Source organism: Mobula birostris, chromosome 14, assembly GCF_030028105.1.
Source record: "Mobula birostris isolate sMobBir1 chromosome 14, sMobBir1.hap1, whole genome shotgun sequence".
Classification (NCBI taxonomy): domain Eukaryota; kingdom Metazoa; phylum Chordata; class Chondrichthyes; order Myliobatiformes; family Myliobatidae; genus Mobula; species Mobula birostris.
In genome coordinates this window covers 98,466,622-98,493,008 of record NC_092383.1, presented here as the reverse complement: position 1 = coordinate 98,493,008, position 26,387 = coordinate 98,466,622, and the positions used below count along the sequence as shown (strand labels likewise).

The following is a 26,387-nucleotide window of genomic DNA, read 5'->3' as shown; positions in this document are numbered from 1 at the left end:
TTTCAGGTCTTTGACAAGGTGCTGCACGTGAGACTGCTTAACAAGATAAGAGTTCATGGTATTACAAGAAAGGTACAAGCATGGATAGAAGGCTGCTGGCAGGCAGGGAACCAAGTGTGGGAATAAAGGAGGTCTTTTCTGGTTGGTTGCCAGTGACTAGTGGTGTTTCACAGGGGTAAGTGTTTGGCCCACTCCTTTTCACATTACATGTGAATGATTTGGATGATGAAATTAATGGCTTTGTGACCAAGTTTGCAGATGATATGAAGATAGGTGGAGGGGCAAGTAGTGTTGAGGAATCAGGGCACCTGCAGAAGGACCAAGACAGATTGGGAGAATCGACAAAGTGCCAGATGGAATACAGTGTAAGGCCATGCACTTTGGGAGAAGGAATAAAGGTGCCGATTATTTTCAAAGTGGGAAGAAAATTAAAAATCAGAGGTGCGAAGGAACTTGAGAGTCCTTGAGAGAAGTTTGTACATTCGCCCCACAACAGCGTGCATTTCCCCCAGTGCTCTGGTTTCCTCCCACACGCTAACAACATACAGGTCAGCGTTAGTGAGTGGTGGGCGCTGGAAGCATGGTGACACTTGTGTGCTGCGCCCAGCACAATCCTCGGATGTTGTTATTTGCTGACACAAACAATGCATTTCGCTGTATGTTTCCATGTACAAACAAAGATAAACTTTGATATACTGGCCAAGACGGGATGAAGAGCAACTAATTTACAGGTACAGGTACATAGATATCTAGTTACCAGTAGCCCGTCCTGATGTTCCTTTCATTTCATGCTTCTGAATTGAGGAAGGATCCCATTTCTCGTCCAAACTATTTGATGGATCTGGGACACTCAAAGGCTCCATGTTTTCTGCTCCTCTGTATACGGTAACAGGGCCTGAAACATAAGACAAAAAGAAACAGGAAGAAATAACTGCCCTGTTTCTCTCACCCTCCCCTCCTTTGCAGTCCCTTCCCGGAGGCACTAGTCCATCCAGCATCAAGGGCATCTTCAAAAGGCAGCATCCATCAATAAGGGCCCCCATCACCAGGACATGCCCTCTTCTCATTGCTGCCATTAAGGTGAGGCTACAAGAGCCTGAAGACACACACTCCACCATCAACGCAACCCTCACCCACATCTCTTCCATTTCACACATGTCAGCCTTAACCCTATCCTCCCCTTGCAATACCAGGGACAGGGTTCCTCTTGTTCTCACCTACCACCCCATTAGCCTTCATGCCCTGCACATAATTCTCCATAACTGCTGCCATCTCTGACAGGATCCCACCACCAAGCACCTCTTTCCCTCCCCCACCCCTCAGCCCTCCCGACTTTCCAATTTCTGCAGGGATTGCTCCCTACAGGACTCCCTTATCCATTTATCTCACCCACTGATCTCCCTTCTGGCACTTACCCTTGCAAGCAGAACAAGTGCCACACCTGCTCCTACACCTCCTCCCTCACTACCATTCAGGGCCTCAAACACTCCTTCCAGGTGAGGCAACACATCACCTGCGAGTCTGTTGGGGTCATCTACGGTATCCAGTGCTTCTGGTGTGGCCTCCTGTATATCAGTGAGACCCGACGTAGATTGGAAGACTGCTTCGCTGAACACCTACACTCCATCCACCAGGAAAAGTGGGATCTCCTTGTGGCCATCCATTTCAATTCTACTTCTGGTTCCCATTCCAACATGTCAGTCCATGGCCTCCTCTACCACCACAATGAGGCCACACTCAGGTTGGAGGAGCAATAACTTAAATTCTATCTGGGTAGCTTCCAAACTGATGACATGAAAATTGATTTCTTCTTCCCGTAAAAAAATTTCCTACCCTCTCCCGTCTTCTTCTTTTCTCCACTCGGGCCCCAAACTTCTAGTAATTGCTCCACCCCCTTCACCATTCACCATTTCTCTTTCCCTCTCTCTTCTATCCTTACCTGCCCATCACCTCCCTCTGGGTCTCCTCCTCCTCCCCTTTCTTCCATTGTCTTCTACTCTCTCCTATCAGATTCGCCCTCCGCCAGTCCTTCATCTCTTTCACCAATCAACTTCCCAGCTCTGTACTTCACCCCTCCCCCTCTCCCGGTTTCACCAATCACCTACCGCCTTGTACTTCTTTCTCATTTCCCTCCACACCCCCAACCCCACCTTCTTACTCTGACTTCTCATCCTTTTTTTCTCAGGTCTGAAGAAGAGTCTTGGCCTGAAACGTCAACTGTTTGTTCCTTTCCATAGATGCTGCCTGAACTGCTGAGTTCCTCCAGCATTTTGTGTGTGTTGCCTGCAATGATTCAGGAACAGCTTCCTCCCCTCCACCATCAGATTCCTGAATGGTCACTGAACCCATCAACACTACTTCACTACTCTTCTTCCCTTTCCGGGAAGGTGAGACAAGCGCCCGTCCTGACTGAGAACAAACAGATTTATGATGGTCACTTGGAGAGTTTATTCCAGCCGGTCACTCCCAGCGGTCACAGACAGTGGTCAGTCAGATACAGTGGATACCAGCGGTGATCATGAGGTGGATGCTCCTGTGAGGAGTGAGCTGGTTCTGACTGTGCTGTAGGTTTTCTATGTGGGGGAGATGCTACCCTGTAGGGACCCCTCCTGCACTCCACACTTCATTTGCTGGGTCTTTGGTGGGAGCTCCCATTGGTCTCTATGCAGTTAGTGCCCCAGGGATTAGATGTTAAACTCTGAAAGGGATTTGGAGCACAGGAAAACTGTTTCAGTCATCAACGTATCTCCTTGACAATGTCAAAAGGCTCAGTAAGTCAAGTCAGGTCATGTTTATTGCCATTTAACTACATACATGTATTCTGTCAAACGAGACAACATTTCTCCGAACCAGGGTGTAAACCACAGTACAGTACACACAATAACTTATGAAAGTATGGATAAAATCTACAGATGAATCCTGCATAAGTAAACAAACTAAAATATAAATTAAATATTGTAAGGTACGGAACAGATTAACCAGTCACAGTTTGAATGCGATGTGATAGGGAGTTCAGAAGCCCAGTGGCCTGGGGGAGAAACTGTTTCCCAACCGTTCTTGTTTTTATGCAGTACTCCTCCCTGATGTGGAAAGTCAAAAAGGGATGCTGGATGAATGTCTGGGATCCTTGATAATACTAAGGGCCCTGCATGCTCAGCGCTCCTGATAAATGCCGACAGATGGTAGGGGGACCCCTGTGATCCTCTCAGCCATTCTCACAGTCCTTTGTATGGACTTCCAGTCCGATGCTCGGCTGCTACATACCAGATAGAGATGCAACTTGGCAGGACTCTCTTAATGTCCAATGTCTCACCCACTACCTCAAAGTTTCAAAGTGTGTATACAGAACACAACCCTGAGATTGACCCTCCCGCAGGCAGTCACAAAACACAGAAATACCAAGCACAATGTTCCCTCTGAAGAGTGCGCCTGTACGCACCCACACACCTTCTGCTACAGGGCACAAAGGAATTTAAACTGCGCACAAAGGGTTTGTCACCCTCTACCGCGATGGCATGTTGATCCTACACAATCACATTTCCTTTTCCAGTATCAGATGCAGATGGAGCTGACAGCGTGGAGTTTCTGATGAATTGTCTGCAGATTTTAGAACTGGTTTTTATTGAAGAAATTATTCACTGCGCACACGTTGTTGTCACTGGGCTAAAAAACACAGCACGCCCTGGCAGCACGGTAGCATAGCAGTTAGCATAGTGCTTTCCAGCGCCGGTGAATGGGGTTCAATTCTGCCGCTGTCTATAAGAAGTTTGTACATTCGCCCCTCAACAGCGTGCATTTCCCCCAGTGCTCTGGTTTCCTCCCAAACTCCAACAACATACGGGTCAGCGTTAGTGAGCTGTGGGCGCTGGAACCATGGTGACACTTGTGTGCTGCTCCCAGCACAATCCTTGGACTGACCGTGCTGTAGGTTTTCTATGTGGGGGAGATGCTACCCTGCAGGGACCCCTCCTGCACTCCACACTTCAATTGCTGGGTCTTTGGTGGGAGCTCCCATTGGTCTCTATGCAGTTAGTGCCCCAGGGATTAGATGTTAAACTCTGAAAGGGACTTGGAGCACAGGAAAACTGTTTCGGTCATCAAAGTATCTCCTTGACAATGTCAAAATGCTCAGTAAGTCAAGTCAGGTCACGTTTACTGCCATTTAACTACATACATGTATTCTGTCAAACGAGACAACATTTCTCCGAACCAGGTTGTAAAGCACAGTACGGTACACACAATAACTTATGAAAGTACGGATAAAATCTATGGATGAATCCTGCATAAGTAAACAAACTAAAATATAAATTAAATATTGTAAGGTACGGAACAGATTAACCAGTCACAGTTTGAATGCGATGTGATAGGGAGTTCAGAAGCCCAGTGGCCTGGGGGAGAAACTGTTTCCCATCCTGTTTCCCAACCGTTCTTGTTTTTATGCAGTACTCCTCCCTGATGTGGAAAGTCAAAAAGGGATGCTGGATGGATGTCTGGGATCCTTGATAATACTAAGGGCCCTGCATGCTCAGCGCTCCTGATAAATGCCGACAGATGGTAGGGGGAACCCTGTGATCCTCTCAGCCATTCTCACAGTCCTTTGTATGGACTTCCAGTCCGATGCTCGGCTGCTACATACCAGATAGAGATGCAACTTGGCAGGACTCTCTTAATGTTCAATGTCTCACCCACTACCTCAAAGCTTCAAAATGTGTATACAGAACACAACCCTGAGATTGACCCTCCCGCAGGCAGTCACAAAACACAGAAATACCAAGCACAATGTTCCCTCTGAAGAGTGCGCCTGTACGCACCCACACACCTTCTGCTACAGGGCACAAAGGAATTTAAACTGCGCACAAAGGGTTTGTCACCCTCTACCGCGATGGCATGTTGATCCTACACAATCACATTTCCTTTTCCAGTATCAGATGCAGATGGAGCTGACAACCTGGAGTTTCTGATGATTTGTCTGCAGATTTTAGAACTGGTTTATCTATACTTGTTTTTATTGAAGAAATTATTCACTGCGCACATGTTGTTACTGGGCAAAAAAATGCACAGCACAATATGTTTGTGCACTCTGGTCATTCCAAATTAGAGGGAACACTGACCATGGAACCCGTTTAACGTAAACATCAGACACCCAATGCACAAAAGGTGAACGAATAGCACAAGCAGCACAAAGCGAGCAAATAACACACTGAATATTAGACATTAAACTTCCGAGTCCTCTGAACAGTCCAGGAGTGACAGCCACCAAGTCAGTTCAGTTTAGCACTGATAACGACTGAGCCTTGGACATGACACATTTCTATCAGCTGCCTCTCTATTTTTATAACAATATTAACTCTTGTTATGCAGCGTGGTGTTGCAGTTAACATAAAGGGACAGTACACAGTTAATAGCAGCATCCTCAACAGTGTTAACATTCAGAGGGATGTCAGCGTCAAAGCCTATAGCTCCCTTTCTTTATAACTTTTTTATTCAATTTTCAAACTTGATTACATGGAGTAATAATATCTACCCTCCCTCCCTTTAACCCTTCCCCCGATACATACCCCTACCTAAAAGAAAAGAAGGAAAAAGAAAAAACAACAGAAAAAAAAGAATGAAAGACTGCCTGGATATTGGAAGGTCTCCACCTGCTCCACGGGATTCAAAATAAATTTAATATATGTATTTGTTTCTTTCCCCAAAGGACCAACATCTTTATCCTCGCAGCACCTATATATACAATCCTAACTTTTGTAAATAAGGGTGCCAAATATTCAAAAATGTATCATATTTATTTCTTAAATTATAAGTAATTTTTTCAAGTGGAATACAGCTAAAGCCTATAGCTCCCTTAAAGTGACCACTCAGGTTGACAGGGAGTTCAAGAAGGATCACAGCATGCTTGCCATCATTAACCGAGACACTGCCTCGGAGAGCAGTATCCAACAACAGGGACCCCCACTACCCAGGACATGCTTTCATTTCACTGCTGCCATCAGGAAGAAGGTACAGGAGCCTCAGGACCTCACCACCAGGTTCAGGAACAGTTACTACCCCTCAATCATCAGGCTCTTGGACCAGAGGAGATAACTCACGCCCATCTCTGAGAGGTTCCCACAACCTATGGACTCACTTTCGAGGACTCGTCATCTCATGTTCTCGATACTTGTTGCTTATTTGTTATGATTAGTATTATTATTTCTCTTTTTCCCATTTCTTTTTTGTTTTTCCACCTTTGTTGCTTCTTGCACATTGGTTGTTTGTCCATCCTGTTGGGTGCAGTCTTTCATTGATTCTGTTGTGCTTCTCATATTTACTGTGAATGCCCACAAGAAAATGAACTCAGGGTTGTATATGGTGACATTTATGTACTTTGATAATAGGTTTACTTTGAACTTTGCTCATTACGGACTGACAAGCGCCTGAGTGAAGGGATCTCTGCTCCCCGCTATCCTAACAGGCCAACATCTAATTTTCTCTACAATTGTTTCATAGTGAAATGGTTTAAAACATAGTAACCAAGTGAGAAGAAGATCTATTCGTCACTTACTCTGACAAGACATATCACCTCTGGTCCATCCATTTTGAGTGCACAGTTTCCTGTTTCTCCCATACAGAATATAGCTGAAAGAAAAAGCTTCAGATGAACTGGGCAAGATTCAGGAGTCAGATTTATCTATCACGCGTACATCGAACCATACAGTAAAAGCTATCATTGGCATTAACAACAAACAAAATGTAAGGCTGTGCTGGGGGTGGCCAGCAAATGTTGCCACATATTCTGGAGCCAGCATAGCTTACACAAGTGCACAGCAGAACAACATTGGACCATAAGATATAGGAGCAGAAGTAGGCCATTCGGCCCATCCAGTCTGCTCTGCCATTTAATCATGGCTGGTCCAATTCTTCCAGTCACCCCAACTCCCCTGCCTTCTCCCCATACCCTCTGATGCCCTGGCTAATCAAGAAACTATTTTGATGCACACACAGTGTCACCCATACAAACCAAAACTAATTGAGTTGCAATGGGTTTCCCATTCCTTACAACTGGGTGGTATTTTTCCCAATGGAGATTAGGAAGCAAAATTCTAAACTCCAAAGCAGTGTGTAGAGCCAGCTTTGCAGACATGTGTGGAACTAGGCCAGTACAAGAACAGGCCATTCAGCCCATCGCTTCTGTGCTGATTATGATCCCAGTCTAATAATTCCCTCTAACTCCACTTAGAATCAGGATCAGCTTTAATATCACTGGCCATATGCTGTGAAATTTGTTGTTATGTAGCAGCAGTACATTGCAATACATAATAATAAATAACTGAATTCCAGTAAGTGTATTTAGTATATTTTTAAGTGTGTATAAATAAGTAGTGGAAAAAAAGCAGTGAGGTGGTGTTCATGGGTTCAATGTCCATTCAGAAATCTGATGGTGGAAGGAGAAGAAACTGTCCCTGAATTACTGAGAGTGGATCTTCAGGCTCCTGAACCTCCTCCCTGATGGTAGCAGTGAGAAGAGGCCATGTCCTGGGTGGTAGGGAGGGGTGGGGTGTCTTTAGTGATGGATCCTGTCTTCCATAAACATGGCTATCGTATCTGCTTCCAGCTCCTCGACTAGCAGCGTGTTCCAGTCACATAACAGTCTCTTTCTAAAAGACTTACCCGTACATCTCCTTTAAACTTCTCTGCTCTCACCTGCACCCATGCCTTCTACTACATGATTTTCTCATAATCATTATACACCATGTCGTATGACGTGGGCAAACATGGTCTCACATCCATGATTGTTCTTGACAAGTTGTTCGACAGAGATGGTTGCCATTGCCTCCTTCTAGACAGTGTCTTCACAAGACGGGTGACCCCAGCCAATATCAAGACACTACCCGGCCAAAAACACTCCATCTACCCAATCAATGCCTCGCATAATCTTATAAACCTCTATCAGGCCATTCCTCAGCCTCCAATGCTGCTCAGAAAATAACCCAAGATTGCTCAGGCAGGGAATGGAGACACACAGACCATGTGTAGGTAGGTGGGATTAGTTTAAATTGGCATCTGGGTCAGCACAGCCATGATGGGCCAAAGGGCTTGTTCCTGTACTCTAGTATTCCACCAGGGAGTGATGGCTTGGAGTGGCTCCACCTGGAATTAACTACAATTACACCGTTGGTGGTCATCCCCCAGTGTTCACTCCCAGTGATCACACTTGGTGTTCACCCCCCAGTAGTCACTTCCAGTTCTCTTAGCAATGGTCACTCCATGCAGTTAGCCCATTGTTCACACTCAGTAGTCACTCATAATGTCTAGTGTTAAACAATGAAAATCCTGCCTCCCCCTGACAACACACAGTCTGCAGAGATCCACGGTGGGGGTGGGGGAGAGGGGGACCTGCCTTTTCCTTGGTTTTACTCCTGGGGTCTGACACAGCCCCCATCCCTGTAAACCACCACAGGCAGTGAGCTGGTGACTCTGAGCTGAGGGGAGACCTCCGGTAAGGGAGGTGGGGAGAGGGAGATAAAATCATCTGGTTGGTAGCTGCTTACAGGAAGTCAGCCAGCCAGCAGAGATAGATGGGGCTGGGTTTCTCACCAGTTACCTCCCTCCACAGCCCTCCTGCAGGGTGACGATAAGCTGGCTAAACATTGGATATTGGAGAGACTGATGCAGGTCTCGGCTGACATGGGTGGAGACACTTAGAACATAAGACCATAAAACATAGGAGCATAATTAGGCCATTCAGCCCATCAAGTCTGCTCTTCCATCATCATGGCTGATTTAATATCCCTCTTGACCCCATTTCCTGCCTTCTCTCCATAACCTTTGATGCCCCTACTAAAAAAGAACAGCTTTAAAGATACCGAATATCTTGATCTCAACAGCCGTCTGTTGTCATATGGTCTAATGGAGAGTCAGTGCTTACCCTTCATTACAGGTGTAGTACGTCCAGCTCCCAATTTTGTAGCTCGATACACTGTAGGCCCCATTCTCCAGGGCTGGTGGAGTACCACAGCCGTCGGCTGCACAAAACACAAACACCTTCACCGTCAACTTTATAAACTCAGATGCCATACATTAAATGCAATTTCAGGAGGATTCAAATCCTTTAGCTTGCAACACTCCTCCAGGGTTTGGACCATTAACTTGGAATTTAAATGTAATCTCTAAAAATTAAACTAGGATCTCAAAACAAATATGAATATTTTACTAACTTCTATAGATGTGTAGTGGAGAGTATATTGACTGGTTGTGACACAGCCTAGTATGGAAACACCAATGGAAGATCCTACAAAAGGTAGTGGATTTGGCCCAATAAATCATAGGTATATCCCTCCTAACTACTAAGTACATCTACATGAAACACTGTTGTAGCAAAGCAGCTTCCACCATCAGAGATCCCCACCACCCAGATCAATAGACAATAGACAATAGACAATAGGTGCAGGAGTAGGCCATTCGGCCCTTCGAGCCAGCACCGCCATTCACTGTGATCATGACTGATCATCCGCAATTGGTATCCGGTATCGGTGAAAAAGTTTTTCCTCAACTCCGTTCAAACTGGCCTACCCCTTATTCTTAGACTGTGGCGAGGCAGCAGTATGGTCTCATTGTTTATTCCAGGGACCAGCTGATTGTGCTTCTGCCGGCCAGTTTAGCGAACAGAGCGGCGGAAATCTGGAGGAAAACACACAAAGGATGCAGAGGGGAATCAAAAAGGCGAGGAAAGAGGACCAGGTCGAGACAACAGAGACTTATAGAGAAGAGGAGTTCTCCACTTGGACTGCACGTGGACATACTCATCCAAAACTTTTCCATGGAGGGCTTCCAGACCATTCGGCCTGACCAGAAGTGCACTGGGAGTGGTAAGCATAAAGGAGTTGGGGGCTTGCTGTTCTGGTTAACACCGGATGGTGTAATCCTGGTCATATTACAATCGAGGAACGTGTTTGTAGACCGGATATTGAACTTTTTGCTGTTGGACTCCGACCATATTCCACCGAGATACAACACAGGGCGTCATGGGAAGTTGTTCCTCCCTGTGGCCATCGAACTCTGCAGCTCCTCCCGTGGAGGGTCAGACACCCTGAGCCGATGGGCTGGTCCTGGACTTATTTTCCATCTGGCATAGTTTGCATATTGTTGTTTGATTGTTTGTGGTTTTGTATTTCTATATTTATGCTCTGTTCTTGGTTGGTACAGCTGTAACGAAACTCAATTTCCCTCGGGATCAATAAAGTATGTCTATGTCTATGTCTATGCCTCTGGTTCTGGACTCACCCATCAGCGGGAACATGCGTCCTGCCTCCAGCGTGTCCAATCCCTTTATAATCTTATATGTTTCAATCAGATCCCCTCTCTTCCTTCTAAGTTACAGTGTATACAAGCCCAGTCGCTCCAATCTTTCAACATATGACAGTCCTGCTATCCTGGGAATTAACCTTGTGAATCTACGCTGCACTCCCTCCATAGCAAGAATGTCCTTCCTCAAATTTGGAGACCAAAACTGCACACAATACTCCAGGTGTGGTCTTACCAGGGCCATGTACAGCTGCAGAAGGACCTCTTTGCTCCTATACTCAATTCCCCTTGTTATGAAGGCCAGCGTGCCATTAGCTTTTTTCACTGCCTGCTGTACCTGCATGCTTGCTTTCAGTGACTGATGTACAAGAACACCTAGATCTCGTTGTGCTTCCCCTTTTCCTAACTTGACTCCATTTAGGTAAAAATCCTGTTCTTACCACCAAAGTGGATAACCTCACATTTATCCACATCAAACTGCATCTGCCATACATCCGCCCACTCACCCAGCCTGTCCAAGTCACCCTGCATTCTCATAACATCCTCCTCACATTTCACACTGTCAACCAGCTTTGTGTCATCTGTAAATTTGCTAATGTTACTTTTAATCCCTTCATCAAAATCATGAATGTATATTGTAAACAGCTGCGGTCCCAGCACTGAACCCTGCGGTACCCCACTGGTCATTGCCTGCCATTCCGAAAGGGACCCGTTAATCGCTACTCTTTGTTTCCTGTCATCCAGCCAATTTTCAATCCATGTCAGTACTCTGCCCCCAATACCATGTGCCCTAATTTTGCCCACTAATCTCCTATGTGGGACTTTATCAAAGACTTTCTGAAAGTCCAGGTACACTACATCCACTGGCTCTCCCTCGTCCATTTTCATAGTTACATCCTCAAAAAATTCCAGAAGATTAGTCAAGCACGATTTCCCCTTCGGAAATCCATGCTGACTCGGACCGATCCTGTTACTGCTATCCAGATGTGTCGTAATTTCATCTTTTATAATTGACTCCAGTATCTTTCCCACCACTGATGTCAGGCTAACCGGTCTATAATTCCCTGTTTTCTCTCTCCCTCCTTTCTTGAAAAGTGGGGCAACATTAGCCACCCTCCAATCCGCAGGAACTGATCTTATTGTCTTATGTCCCTCTAAGTCCGGCCCCTCCACGTACCTATCCAACTTTTTCTTAAATGAGACTATTGTACCTGACTCAACCACTTCCTCTAGCAGCTTGTTCCACACACTCACCACCCTCTACATGAAAATGGTGCCCCCCAGGCCCTTTTTAAATCTTTCCCCTTACATCCCAGAAGAGGGCAGTTGCTGGAGCAACAGGCAATGTGCTGGTGCAGAGTTCCCACCGAGGCCGACCACTGTTCCTTTCCCTCCTCAGACACTGCCCAACCCAGCAGACTCCCCCTCTTGTCCTTCTCAGAAGAACAAGGGCAGGTGGCGCTGGACAGCACCACCACCTGTAAGACCATGAGATACAGGAGCAGAATCAGGCCATTCAGCCCATCGAGTCTGCTCCACCATTCCATCATGATTGATTTAATTTGCCACTCAAACATTTCCTGCCTTCTCCCCGTTAGCTTGGACACCCTGTCTAATCAAGAACCTACCAACCTCCGCTTTAAATATACCCAATGACCTGGCCTCCACAGCCATCTGTGGCAATGAATTCCACAGCTACCCCACCCTCTGGCTAAAGAAATTCCTCCTCATTTCTGTTCTAAATGGAAGTCCCTCCATTCTGAGACTTTGCCCTCTGATCCTAAACTCCCCCACTATTGAAAAAATCCTCTCAACTTCCACTTTATCTAGGCCTTTCTATGGTAGGTTTCAATTAGATCACCCATCATTTTTTGAAACTCCGGCGATTACAGGCCCATAGCTGTCAAACCCTCTTCATACATTAACTCTTTCAATCCCAGAATTATTCATGTGAACCTCTTCTGGACTCTCTCTAATACCAGAACAATACTCCAAGTGTGGTCTGACCAATGCCTTATAAACCTCAGCATTACATCCTTGCTTTGACAGCCACTCTGGTGGTCAGGGGCAGGGAACTCAGGGAAGCTCCCAGAGGCTCACTAACAAATTCCACAGCTGACCTTAAAGTATATCGCAGGTCCCTCGTCACCTCTGGCTCTAAACCCCAGGACTCCTTCCCCACACAGCTCTGGAGGGTAGAAGCTGTCAGAGTGGCAGAGAGGAATACAGGTGTCCTTGGAGGTGAGTGGGGGCTGACTCCATCAGGATAGAATGAACAGCAGTTCAGGCGAGTACCATTGCAACAGAAAGGGGCATGTGGATAGGTACATGGAGGGTCTTGGAGGGTCACAGGCACTGGGACAAGCAGAGAGTGTGCTGTGGTCAGCATGGACCAGTTGGGTCAAAGGGCCTTTTTCAGAGCTGTATGACTCTATCGGGGCTGAGGCTGCAATAACAGGCGGGACGTTCAGCAGTGAATCACCATGGATCAGCATGACCTGAGCCGTCCCAAGGGGTACAGACGGTATTCAGGGCCAGAATCTGATGGCGATCCCACAGCTTGTTCCTCGGTAGCTGGGGAGGGGTGGGTGTCCTCGGAGTTGGTGGGTATTAGGGCCGACAAGTTTCGGGACCGGGCTCTGGTGGTGGTCCGGGTACCAGGAGACTTAGAGGAGGGACAGGGACGGTTGTAGAACGGGGGAAGGAGCGGAGGGAGAGAAGAGCAGAGATAATGTAGGGAACAGGAAGGGGAAGGGCTCAGGACGGTGTAGGGTGGGGATGGAGTGGGGAAGGGGAAGGGCCCGGGACGGTGTAGGATGGGTCGGAGTGGGGAAGGGGAAGGGCCCGGGACGGTGTAGGGTGGGTCGGAGTCGGGAAGGGGAAGGGGAAGGGCCCAGGACAGAGTAGGGTGGGGACAGAGGGGGGAAGGGGAAGGGGAAGGGCCCGGGACAGTGTAGGGTGGGATGGAGTGGGGAAGGGGAAGGGCCCGGGACGGTGTAGGGTGGGATGGAGTGGGGAAGGGGAAGGGCCCGGGACGGTGTAGGGTCGGATGGAGTGGGGAAGGGGAAGGACCCGGGACGGTGTAGGGTCGGATGGAGTGGGGAAGGGGAAGGACCCGGGACGGTGTAGGATGGGGACGGAGGGGGGCAGGAGAAGGGGAAGGGCCCAGGACGGTGTAGGGTGGGGTTGGAGTGGGGAAGTGGAAGGGCCCGGGACGGTGTAGGGTGGGGACAGAGTGGGGAAGGGGAAGGGGAAGGGCCCAGGATGGTATAGGGTGGGGTCGGAGTGGGGAAGGGGAAGGGGAAAGGGAAGGGGAAGGGCCCAGGACGGTGTAGGGTGGGGACGGAGTGGGGAAAGGGAAGGGTCCGGGACAGTGTAGGGTGGGGACGGAGTGGGGAAGGGGAAGGGCCCGGGATGGAGTAGCGTGGGGACGGAGTGGGGAAGGGGAAGGGCCCGGGGTGGTGTAGGATGGGGACGGAGTAGGGAAGGGGAACGGGAAGGGGAAGGGCCCGGGACGGTGTAGGGTGGGATGGAGTGGGGAAGGGGAAGGGCCCGGGACGGTGTAGGGTGGGGACGGAGTGGGGAAGGGGAAGGGTCCGGGACGGTGTAGGGTGGGGACGGAGTGGGGAAGGGGAAGGGCCCGGGTCGGTGTAGGGTGGGGACGGACTGGGGAAGGGGAAGGGCCCGGGACGGTGAAGAATAGGGGCAGGTACGGAGTAGCGTAGGGGCGTGTGGGGAAGGGGAAGCAACAGTAACTCACCCTGGCTTCCTCCGACAAAAGCAGCGCAACCAGGAAGGGCTTCATCTTCGCTCCGTGACGGTGATCCGTTAACCAGCTGCGGACTCTCACTTGCTCCGTGACGGTGATCGGAGCCCAGCCGGTGGACTCCTGCGGGATCCTGTGATCGGCCGCCTCCGTTCGCCCGGGCTAGGACCGTGAAGGCTCCAGCAGAGAGCGAGTGTAGAGCGGTGCGCCTATCACCAGAGATACGGGAGGCGGCAACGCAGAGAGACGCTCCGGCAAGAGAACAACCCCGCCCGGGAGTGTTGTCCAGGGGCACCGGGGGGGGGGGGAGGCTGGGGTAGAGGGGGGTAGGGAAGGGGGGGAGAGGTGAGAGGGGAGAGGGGAGGGATAGAGGGGAGAGAGGGAGGTGAGAGTTGGAGGGGAACGATTGAATGGAGGGAGAGGGGAGAGAGGAACCGGGAGAAGGGGGAAGTAGAGACAGAGAAGGAGTGGGGAGACGGGAGAAGGGAGGGGAGGGTGTGGGGGTAAGGGAGGGGTAGAGGAGAGAAAAAAGGAAGGGAAGTTAGGGAGCCAGGGAAGGGGAGAGGTGGGGGGGGGGAGAGAAAGGGAAGGGAGGATTTGAGGGAAGGGGAGGGGAGAGGGAGGGGTTGAGGGAAGGGGAATGGAGAAGGAGGGGAAGAGCAGAGGACAGGGAAGGGGAAGGGAGTGGGAGGGTGAGAAGGAGGGTGTGGGAGGGGAAAGATGGGGAAAGGGGAGAGGGCGGAGGGGAGAAGGAGGGGGTGGGAGAAGCAGCAGAGGGTGGAGGGGGAGGTATGGGAGAGGATTGAGGAAGAGAGAAGGGGAGGAGGAGGGAGTGAGGGAGTGAAGAAACAGGGCGAGGGGGAACGAGGACATGCTCTCTAATCCAGGCAGCATTCTGGTAAATCTCCTCTGCACCCTCTCTAAATCTTCCACATCCTTCCCATAATGAGGTGACCAGAGCTAAATGTAGAAGTATTGTCCACAGCCCACAGAAAGTCACTATGGTTTACCAGCGCCATCTTCCTACAGCTGGGCTGTCTTTCATTGATTCTGTTATGGTTATTACTCTGTAGGTTATATGAGTATGCCCAAGGTTGTATATGGAGACACATGCACTTTGATAATAAATTTACTTTGAACTTTGATATTCCATGTGTTGTGGAGGCACCTTAACACTCCCTGAACAGTGCTCCCGAGGTCGCCTTCTCTACACCAACAGATCCGAACACAGACCTGAGGAGTATTTCACAGAAAACCTATGCTTGGTCCACAAAGGCCATCCCATGCTTCCAGATACCGACCATTCCAGCTCCCATTCCCCCATCCCCACACTGACCTGTACATCCACGCCTGTCCCACTGACAGGGTGAGGCCCGACAGAGGCTGGAGGAACATCCCCTCAATTCCACATGGGTGGTCTACAAGCCAGTGGTAGGAACACTGAATTGTCCACTTTTGAGTAAAATTCCGTTCCCTCCCCCAGCCTGTTCCTTCTAATCCTCCCCAGGTCCTCACATTTTTCGCCCCCTTCACCTTTCCTTTCTGCTTCCATTCATAAATACACACACACACCTCAGCTCACCCAAAGGATCGCTGAGACACTCTCCCCTCACCCAATCCCTGCCTGGTTCCATGTGCCCTACTCCTGTCTCCATATTCATGCCGACTTATCAGTCCTGATTACTCAACCATGGTGAAGAGGCAGAGCAGACTCACGGGCTGAATGGCCGAATTCTGCTCCTGTGTCTTATGAAGTCTGGCACTGGCAGATCTTTGAGTTCCTGGTTCTCTCCCTCCAGCAGCAATCTCTGAGCTTCTCCCTCCCTCCCTCCCTCCTACCACCTTGCTCTCTCTACCTTTAGTTCTGCTCCTCTCTTTGTCTGCTTGCATCGATCACCCACCCACCCCTGCCTTCCACTCCCCTCCCTTACCTGGTACAACCTGCCTGTCATCTCACATTCCCAATTCCGGCTCCTGTCTCACCACTCCCTTCTCGTTTGGCTGTCTTCCCTCTCCACTTTCAGATCTGGTTTCCACCAGAAACAATGACAGCTCCTCTTCCACCCCCCCCCCCCCGCACACACACACCCACCACCCCTCACAGAGGCTGCTCGACCTGCTGAGTTCCTCCCGCAGCATCTTTGCGTTGTTCCAGCACCATCCATCACATCACCAGTATCAGAGTCAACCCCAAACTCTCCTGCCAGGAAACCTCCAAACTCATTCAGACCGTTACTGTGGATGAAGGTAGTGGGGTTGGAGGTGTGTCTCTACCAAAGGAGGTGTGAGGCGCCACTTCCCTCTGCTAGCCTGTAGGCCACTCTTGGGCGAGGTGTAGCACCTGCAGGCTAGCCCCCCGATCAGAGTCACGAAAAGCCACGAGAGCAGGTGGTAGATGGTCGTACGAGCACATCACAATTCCTGGTTGTGCGACCACTGACGCCAGGTAGACAATCTTTGAAGAGTATTTCTTTTCTTTTAAATCTTTTTATTGAAGGCAGTGGCAGCACCAGAGGTTTTTCCTTGTTGGTGCTACGGAGGGGCTGAATGATTCAGTGATGGTGCTGAGGGATGTGCTGTATTCGCAAGGCCAGACGCGTGGCGTTAAAAAGTCAGTTTCAAGCATTATGTACCTACTACAAATGCCTCTGTTGATTCACAAGCAAAATAAATTGATGGATCTAATATAGAAGTGAACTGTTACAGTGTCAACAGCATCGGAGACAACCTGGGCTACACAGAGCATAAACAAAAAAAAACAAACAGAGCATCCGAGCAACAGCGGACAACGTGAATCACGCACCGATCCCGCAACCAGCGTCCAATGCGTGCTTTTCAACTGAAAAACACAAAACGAACCCACCGCTATTCGCATTACATAGTCAGCAATGGCAAAAGATACACCGTTATTAAGGTCAAATAAGGCAAACAACAGATGCACGGCTTTACCAGTTGTTGGACAATCGTACTCTGACCATTCAATACCTCGACTAATCCGGCTATTGAATTTAAACAAAAATCAACGGAATCACCGCTTGGAAGTCTAAGCAAAACCAGTAGGCTTAATAGCAGTAAATGTAATATTTTAGGATCTGCAGGAAACATAAGGACTATGAGGTATCCACCACAAAATAATAATAATCAGCATTAGTCTTGGCCCAAATTTTTTAAAAATCAACTGCACTCACCATTAATGTTTTCAGAGAAGCACAATCCGTCTGTTGTTGTGATTGCTGGCGAAAGCATCAACGATTTTCTGGATGTCAAGTGCTTTGGTCCTCCGGCTGTTTATGGCCAATAGGCCCAAGTTGCTGTTCCGAGCATCGCTGCTGCTGTTCCTTAAGTAGTTTTTGATGCGTCAGAGGAAAGAGAAACTCCGTTTGCATGAGGCAGATGTCACAGGTAGAGTCAGTGATATGCAGATTAGTTTGTATAAATCTATGAATGCATCGCGGTAGGGTCTCATTAGAGCTAGAAATTCCACTGTGTCATTCACTGTCTGTCCTTGCTTTTGTTTTGTTTCCAGCAGACGCTGAACCTGATGTAGCTCTGAAGTCAGGTTCACTTCAGTCACTCCATAGTATTGGGCCATTGGCCAAAGACAATTCTTGTCTAGGAAGAACTTGTGTTTGGGACTCAATGCTGAGACTCCAGTCAGAACACCCCCAGTCTCAATTAAGAACCGTCTTTTCATTTCAGTCAGAAATCTGTCTATAACCGGATAGAAACAGTGATTGCGAAGGTCATCAGAGGATGTGACAGGCCTCAACAACAAAATCATGTAGGCGGCAGGGTGGCTGGGCCAGTCTCCTTTCATGTGGTCTGCTCTGTATACCGGCCTTGACGCACAGGTCCCTAGCTCTTGTCTGAATTTCACTCCATGATTCCTCTCCCCGTTTTGCTGAGAGTGCATCGATGGCAGACTGAGCCAAATCCACAGCGGATGAAAGCTCCAAACTGGGAGATTGTAGCTGGTCTGACATGAACTTGGTGACTCGGAAGAAATCCTCAAACAGAGTGAGAAGTAAAGCAAACTGCTCGTCAATCAGTACATTTACAGCTCTGGTCTCCGTTTTCCTCCTTGCATTTGGTTGACCCATAATATCCTGTAGTGTAGCTAGAATGGCAGGGAGTGATTTCCTTATAGCCCACAAAGCTGTATACTGCCATGCCCAGTGTGTATCTGACAATTTCTTCAACTCCATGGGCTGTGCAGTTGATTCCAGTTCTCTCTGCTTCTTCATGAAAAGATCGTGGGCAACAGAGTTTGAAAAGAAGTTGTAAAGCAGCTGCACAGTTTCAAAAAACTCGCCCGCCCGCCTGTGGTACATTGCTCACAACATCCACTAAAACAAGGTTAAGTCTGTGAGCATGGAGTGTATATATAATGACTGCGGGACCTCTTTCCTGAACCTCTCTTGTACCCCGTTACTGCACCCGGACATCACTGCCACCCCGTCATAACACTGACCTATACACATGTTCTAATCAATAACACACTGGGCGAGTGTCTGTTCAATGCTTTTAAGAAGCGACTCTGCGTTCAACCCTTCTGCTGGAGTGAAGTGCAAGAATTCTTCAAGCACTGTTTCGTTATTCAAATACCGCACCACCACTGATACTTGCTCCTGTTTACTCAAGTCTTTACTTTAATTCACCATGATGACAAAATATCCAGCCTCCTTGATTTCTGCACTTATTTGACGTCTGTCCATATCTGCCATAATACCCATAATTTCATTTGGGATATCGTGATGGGTGTATTTCGCATTTCCAGGATTGTCCTCTTTTTTTTTTTAGCTACAGTCTTATCAAACTTCCCAATTACACTGAGCAACTCAACACAGTTTCCGCTATTGCCAGATCCATCATTCTCCCAGTGTCCTCGCTGGGCAATGCCTTGGCACGCAGTATAGCGTAGAGACTCAACCACTGCTCTCATATACTCACGATTTTCTTGGACAATTTTTGCATGTCCTTTGTCAAGCATATTTCCCAATGTTGAACCGTCATATTTTCTCAATCTGAATTCGGCCCATGCCTCCATCGCAAACTTACATAGTCATAGTCATAGTTTTACTTTATTGATCCCGGGGGAAATTGGTTTTCGTTACAGTTGCACCATAAATAATAAATAGTAATAGAACTATAAATAGTTAAATAGTAATATGTAAATTATGCCAGTAAATTATGAAATAACTCCAGGACCAGCCTATTGGCTCAGGGTGTCTGACCCTACAAGGGAGGAGTTGTAAAGTTTGATGGCCACAGGCAGGAATGACTTCCTATGACGCTCTGTGCTGCATCTCAGTGGAATGAGTCTCTGGCTGAATGTACTCCTGTGCCCACCCAGTACATTATGTAGTGGGTGGGAGATATTGACTAAGATGACATGCAACTTAGACAGCATCCTCTTTTCAGACACCACCGTGAGAGAGTCCAGTTCCATCCCCACAACATCACTGGCCTTACGAATGAGTTTGTTGATTCTGTCGGTGTCTGCTACCCTCAGCCTGCTGCCCCAGCACACAACAGCAAACATGATAGTACTGGCCACCACAGACTCGTAGAACGTCCTCAGCATCGTCCGGCATGTGTTAAAAGACCTCAGTCTCCTCAGGAAGTGGAGACGGCTACGACCCTTCTTGTAGACAGCCTCAGTGTTCTTTGACCAGTCCAGGTTATTGTCAATTCGCATCCCCAGGTATTTGTAATCCTCCACCATGTCCACACTGACCCCCTGGATGGAAACAGGGGTCACCGGTACCTTAGCTCTCCTCAGGTCTACCACCAGCTCCTTAGTCTTTTTCACATTAAGCTGCAGATAATTCTGCTCACACCATGTGACAAAGTTTCCTACCGTATCCCTGTACTCTGCCTCATCTCCCTTGCTGATGCATCCAACTATGGCAGAGTCATCCGAAAACTTTTGAAGATGACAAGACTCTGTGCAGTAGTTGAAGTCCGAGGTTTAAATGGTGAAGAGAAAAGGAGACAAGACAGTCCCCTGTGGAGCCCCAGTGCTGCTGATCACTCTGTCGGACACACAATGTTGCAAGCACACGTACTGTGGTCTGCCAGTCAGGTAATCAAGAATCCATGACACCAGGAAAGCATCCACCTGCAACTTACATGTTGGGTTATGAAAACTGTTGTAGCTTTCCGCCAGTTGCGGTAACCGGTGACAGTGAAGGTAGACTCAGAATGGAACCCATGTCCTCCACATAGGAAATGCCTGCATGCGAAGCAGAATGTAGCATCTTTTGTGATTGAATATTCCAGCCAGGAGTACAGGTCAAACCAGCCACGAATAAAACTCCTTTACTGATTGCCAAACTGTTGCAAAGGGTACTTTTTCAATGTTGGCCGATGGGGTCCTTCCTCAGGCTGCTGGCTGACATCGCTAACAGTATTCCCACTCGCACTAAGAGCAGCTTCATCCACGTTCTCTTCCGAATCCCGCTCCATTTCTTGTTCCCCTACTTTGCCCTCGCACTCCTTCGATGAACTGCTGTCGTCCTCAGCCCCACTTACTTCTTTCTGCATGTCACTTTCAATTAAGACATGCTCAGGCTGAGACATCACTGATTCCTCTGGATGAGGTCGTTTTCTCACTAAAACTGGATCCATTTTTCACGTCGGCCAAAATAATGCACGTGCCAGGCCCACGCTCGCTTGTAAAAGCACAATGTGTGCGCGTGGCATCCGTTAGTCTCACGAGACCACGGATCTGCGCCTGGATGTATACTATCAATCTCTCACATGACTGAGAGTGAGTGACATCACCATCTTAAGTGATCTTAGGTCAGCTTAACTGATCTGAGCACAGCAACAGCAAAACATTGACAACGATAGAATAAGCAAAAGCGTAGAGTGGATCTAGCAGAGTTTATAACTTTATTGCTGCGTGGGTGCTCTGGTAATTGGGGACGCTGTTTCACTAGATCAACTGGAGAAACAAGCTGTATTCAAAACTATACAGAGAAAGCAAAGCAGCTGCAGCTAATTTCTTGGTGGTGCTATGGTGGTGCTATTGCAATTTCTGCTGGGGCTATAGCCCCAGCTAGCGCCACCTTAGCGCCGCCCCTGCATCGGACATTTAATGCCAGACCCCAACCAGCAAGCCCTATTCCTTCAAATTTACTTCATGGATCCTCAAGACAGCGTGGAATTGATAATGGGGATACCCCAGAATGATGGAACTCAACGTGAGATTGTTGAATTATTGGAAAACCTACCATGACAACGAAACCCGTACATTACATCCCTTCAACTTGCAAAAGAACAAATTCGAGGCATGCCAGAGGCGTCCATTCTCACTGATCCTGACCGGAGACCGGCATTTGAACGTGAGAGGAGATTTAATGCACAAATTGCCAACGAAGTCACTGTCATTATACCGAACAGCACCGAACCTGAAGTAAGATCACGGCACATTGTGTTGAAAGAACGAGCAGCTGATTTGCAAATAATCTCAGAGTCCCATCGCTCATATGACAGTTTTCAATGCGTACTTTTCTTTCCACTTGGAGACGATGGCTGGCATTATCAACTCCGAATGACGAACAAGAAGAAACTGACGGCAATGCGTTATTATTCATATCGAATAATGAACCATGAGAATGAGTTTAATTACCTTCTCAAAGGAGGACATCTATTCCAACAATACCTGGTCGGTATGGCTGCTAAGATTGAAGGCGAGAGGCTGAGCTAAAGGAATCAAGCAACCTTGAGATCAACAACATACAGAGGCCTGACTGATACATTGAATGATGACGATGATTTCAGAAACATCGGAAGGTGCATCATCCTCTCCTCAACATTTGTCGGACCGAGATACGAGATGGAACGATGTCAGGACTCCAAGATGTATATACGGAAGTATGGTAACGCCTCATTGTTCATTACAATGACATGCAATCCAAACTGGCCCGAAATCCGACAGCATCTTTTTTGGCATCAGCCACCAAATGATCGGCCAGATTTAATCGCGGGAGTGTTTGACTTGAAGAGAAAGTTGTTTGTGAAGTACCTCACTGGAACAGATGGTCTCTTTGGTAGGTGCATCGCTTACATTGTAAAAGATGTACCAAAGTGAAGGATAATCCAAAGAGTTTTTACAGGTATATTAAGAGCAAAAGGATTGTAAGGGATAAAACTGGTCCTCTTGAAGATCAGAGTGGTCGGCTTTGTGCGGAACCAAAAGAAATGGGGGAGATCTTAAATGTTTTATTTGAATCTGTATTTACTAAGGAAACTGGCATGAAGTCTATGGAATTAAGGGAAACAAGTAGTGAGATCATGGATACTGTACAAATTGAAAAGGAGGAGGTGCTTGCTGTCTTGAGGAAAATTAAAATGGATAAATCCCCAGGACCTGACAGGGTGTTCCCTCGGACCTTGAAGGAGACTAGTGTTGAAATTGCAGGGGTCCTGGCAGATATATTTAAAATGTTGGTGTCAACGGGTGAAGTGCCAGAGGATTGGAGAGTGGCTCATGTTGTTCCGTTGTTTAAAAAAGCATCGAAAAGTAATCCAGGAAATTATAGGCCGGTACGTTTGACGTCGGTATTGGAGGGAGTACTAAGAGACAGGATCTACAAGCATTTGGATAGCCAGGGACTTATTAGGGAGAGTCAACATGGCTTTGTGCGTGGTAGGTCATGTTTGACCAATCTATTGGAGTTTTTCGAGGAGGTTACCAGGAAAGTGGATGAAGGGAAGGCAGTGGATGTTGTCTACATGGACTTCAGTAAGGCCTTTGACAAGGTTCCGCATGGGAGGTTAGTTAGGAAAATTCAGTCGCTAGGTATACATGGAGAGGTGGTAAATTGGATTAGACATTGGCTCAATGGAAGAAACCAAAGAGTGGTAGTAGAGGATTGCTTCTCAGAGTGGAGGCCTGTGACTAGTGGTGTGCCACAGGGATCAGTGCTGGGTCCATTGTTATTTGTCATCTATATCAATGATCTGGATGATAATGTGGTAAATTGGATCAGCAAATTTGCTGTTGGTACAAAGATTCGAGGTGTAGTGGACAGTGAGGAAGGTTTTCAAAGCTTGTAGAGGGATATGGACCAGCTGGAAAAATGGGCTGAAAAATGGCAGATGGAGTTTAATACAGACAAGTGTGAGGTATTGCACTTTGGAAGGACAAACCAAGGTAGAGCATACAGGGTAAACGGTAAGGCACTGAGGAGTGCAGTGGAACAGAGAGATCTGGGAATACAGATACAAATTTCCCTAAAAGTGGTGTCACAGGTAGATAGGGTCATAAAGAGAGCTTTTGGTACATTGGCCTTTATTAATCAAAGTTCTGAGTGTAAGAGCTGGAATGTTATGATGAGGTTGTATAAGGCATTGGTGAGGCCGAATCTGGAGTATTGTGTTCAGTTTTGGTCACCAAATTACAGAAGGATATAAATAAGGTTGAAAGAGTGCAGAGAAGGTTTACAAGGATGTTGCCGGGATTTGAGAAACTGAGTTACAGAGAAAGGTTGAATAGGTTAGGACTTTATTCCCTGAGCGTAGAAGAATGAGGGGAGATTTGATAGAGGGTATATAAAATTATGACGTGTATGGATAGAATGAATGCAAGCAGGCTTTTTCCACTGAGGCAAGCGGAGAAAAAAAACAGAGGACATGGGTTAAGGGTGAAGGGGGAAAAATTTAAAGGGAACATTAGGAAGGGCTTCTTCACACAGAGAGTGGTGGGAGTATGGAATGAGCTGCCAGACGAGGTGGTAAATGCGGGTTCTTTTTTAACATTTAAGAATAAATTGGACAGATACATGGATGGGAGGTGTATGGAGGGATATGGTCCGTGTGCAGGTCAGTGGGACTAGGCAGAAAATGGTTCAGCACAGCCAAGAAGGGCCAAAAGGCCTGTTTCTGTGCTGTAGTGTTTCTATGGTTTCTAAGTATCGAATACCAAAAGCGGGGTCTGCCTCATTTGCACTGTCTGCCGTGGCTCGATGAGACATCCAAGCCAAGACCACAAGAGTATGATAAATTCGTTCAAGCAGTAGTACCAGACCCAAATGAAGATCCCGAGCTGCATGAATTAGTATTGAAGCACATGATACATGGTCCGTATTGCACCACTAAGTCACCGTGTTGGCAAAATGGTACATGCAGTAAGTGGTACACGATGCCATTTATTGAGCATACAAGGTGTGGGGATGATTCATATCCGGTGTATAGGAGACAGTCTGTAAAAGGGAGGATTCGAAGGTCATCACGTAGGACGACAAAGTCGAACTATAACTTCTGAAAGGGTGGTCCCCTATAATGCCCAACTAATAAAATTTTTCAATTGTCATCTAATGTAGAAATATGCTCATCTGTCAAGTCCATCAGATACGTGATCAAATATACCATGAAGGGGCGTCATCGGGCAATTTTTGGAGTGAATAGAGAAAACGAAATCACACAGTATTTGACAGGCGGATACACTGGGCCCTCTGAAGCTGTCGGATTGATACTGGATTTCCAATTCAAGAGCGGGAACCAGCCGTTGTTCTCCTTCAAGTTCACCTTCCCCAACAGCATCAAGTGTTCTTTCGAGATAATGTTGCTGTACAACTGAGTAATGACATGTCAAGAACTAACGGAATTCATGGATCTTTGCACTCGCGATCCATTTGCAAGAACCCTGTACTATGCGGATATTCCCAGATTCTACACGTGGACTAATAGGAGATGGGAAAGAAGGAGAATGGGGAAAAGAGTGGAGGAGTACTCCGGCATTTTTGAAGCAAATGTTCTGGGTCGAAGTGGTGACCTCTACTATTTGAGACTTCTTCTCCATCACACAAAGGGACCAGTGTCTTTCCAATCATTGAAAACACATGATGGAGATATCTCTCCATCATTCAAAGACGTCTGCAGAGAGAGAGGATTGTTGCAAGCTGACGATCATTGGCAGCAAGCTATGAAAGAGGCAGAGAGAACAAGAATGCCCAGAGCAATGAGAGATTTGTTTGTCGTTTCAGTGCTAACAAACACTGAAATCAACAATCCACAGCAATTATGGAACCGGTTCAAGAATGCAATATCTGAAGATTTCTTACAAATAGAGAGGAGAACTATCAATGATCCTAATATGATGATCGATGAGAGGCATTATAGACAAACTCTTCTGTATTTACGAGAGAAACTTGAGAACTTGGGCAAAACACTTGAAGAATATAACCTGCCAACTCCAAGAAACGGTACAATTACTCAAAGTGCTGACAATCTGGAATTATTGCGTGAACTGCAATACAACAGAGATGAACAGCAGGAATTTGTTTCACAGAAGGAACCTCTATTGAATAATGAGCAAAGGGAAGTATATGAATATGTGTGCAACTGCTTGGAAAGGAATCTCTCTTCAATGATTTTCATTGATGCACCAGAAGGAATGAGCAAGACATTTATCATCAACTAGTTCCTCGCTAAAGTTAGGGGAGATGGAGGTGTTGCTGTTGCTGTAGCATCATCAGGTATTGCAGCAACATTGATGCCTGGTGGTAGGACAGTGCATTCAAGATTCAAGATACCCCTCAAAGTCAATGAAGATGCCCTTTGTAACGTCGATAAAAACATCAATACTGCAATTTACTCCAAAATGCGAGGCTTATTGTCTGGAATGAGTGCCCCATGATTAGGCGGGAGAGCTTTGAAGCCGTGGTCCGCACTCTTCGTGATGTATGTGGCAAGAATGAGGCCTTTGGGGGTATTTTAACTTCTAGCAGTTGTGAAACGCGGAAATGATGCTGATATGGAGAATTCATGCATTAAAAAATCGTACTTATGGAGAAGATTCGTCAAGTTTCAATTGAAGAGAAACATGCGATTGGGTGAGGGAGAAGGACGATATTCTCAGTTCTTATTGGATGTTGGAGAAGACAAGATTGAGAAAAATGAAAACAATGAAATCGAATTAGCTGAAGATATGATTATATCAGCAACAACTATGGAAGAATGCATTGATCTCACCTGCCCGACATTCGACAATCCTGCAGAACTCTTCTCGAGCAATTCTATCTTGGTTCCTCTTAATGAAATGATGCGAAAAATAAACTTCACATGAATTAGGCACTTCCCTGGAATCATGAAAGAATACTGCTCCTTCAATGCCGTAAGTGAAGGAGCTAACACCACTCATTTTCCTACAGAATTCCTTGATTCTGTCGAACTCTCTGGATTGCCACCACATAAACTGGAATTGAAGAGGGGATCTCCCATCATTACAGTGAGGAACTTGGATCCACCAAGGCTTTGCAATGGAACACGATGACGTTGGAAGAACTGCACGACAATCTTATTGTAGCAAAGATAAACATTGGTGCAT

General features: G+C 47.2%; 1 protein-coding gene across 1 annotated transcript in view; it reads right to left on the bottom strand.

The window, feature by feature from the left end:
* The window catches only part of LOC140209422 (uncharacterized), a 31,799-nt gene extending 5,756 nt beyond the window's left edge, over positions 1-26,043 (bottom strand). The window contains exons 1-5 of the mRNA XM_072277668.1: positions 26,033-26,043; positions 14,045-14,361; positions 8,909-9,005; positions 6,545-6,618; positions 758-895 (exon numbers count right to left, since the gene is read on the bottom strand). Coding sequence (XP_072133769.1) covers positions 758-895; positions 6,545-6,618; positions 8,909-9,005; positions 14,045-14,361; positions 26,033-26,043 — 637 coding nt within the window. The remainder of the gene's footprint in view (positions 1-757; positions 896-6,544; positions 6,619-8,908; positions 9,006-14,044; positions 14,362-26,032) is intronic.
* Positions 26,044-26,387: the final 344 nt, after the last annotated feature.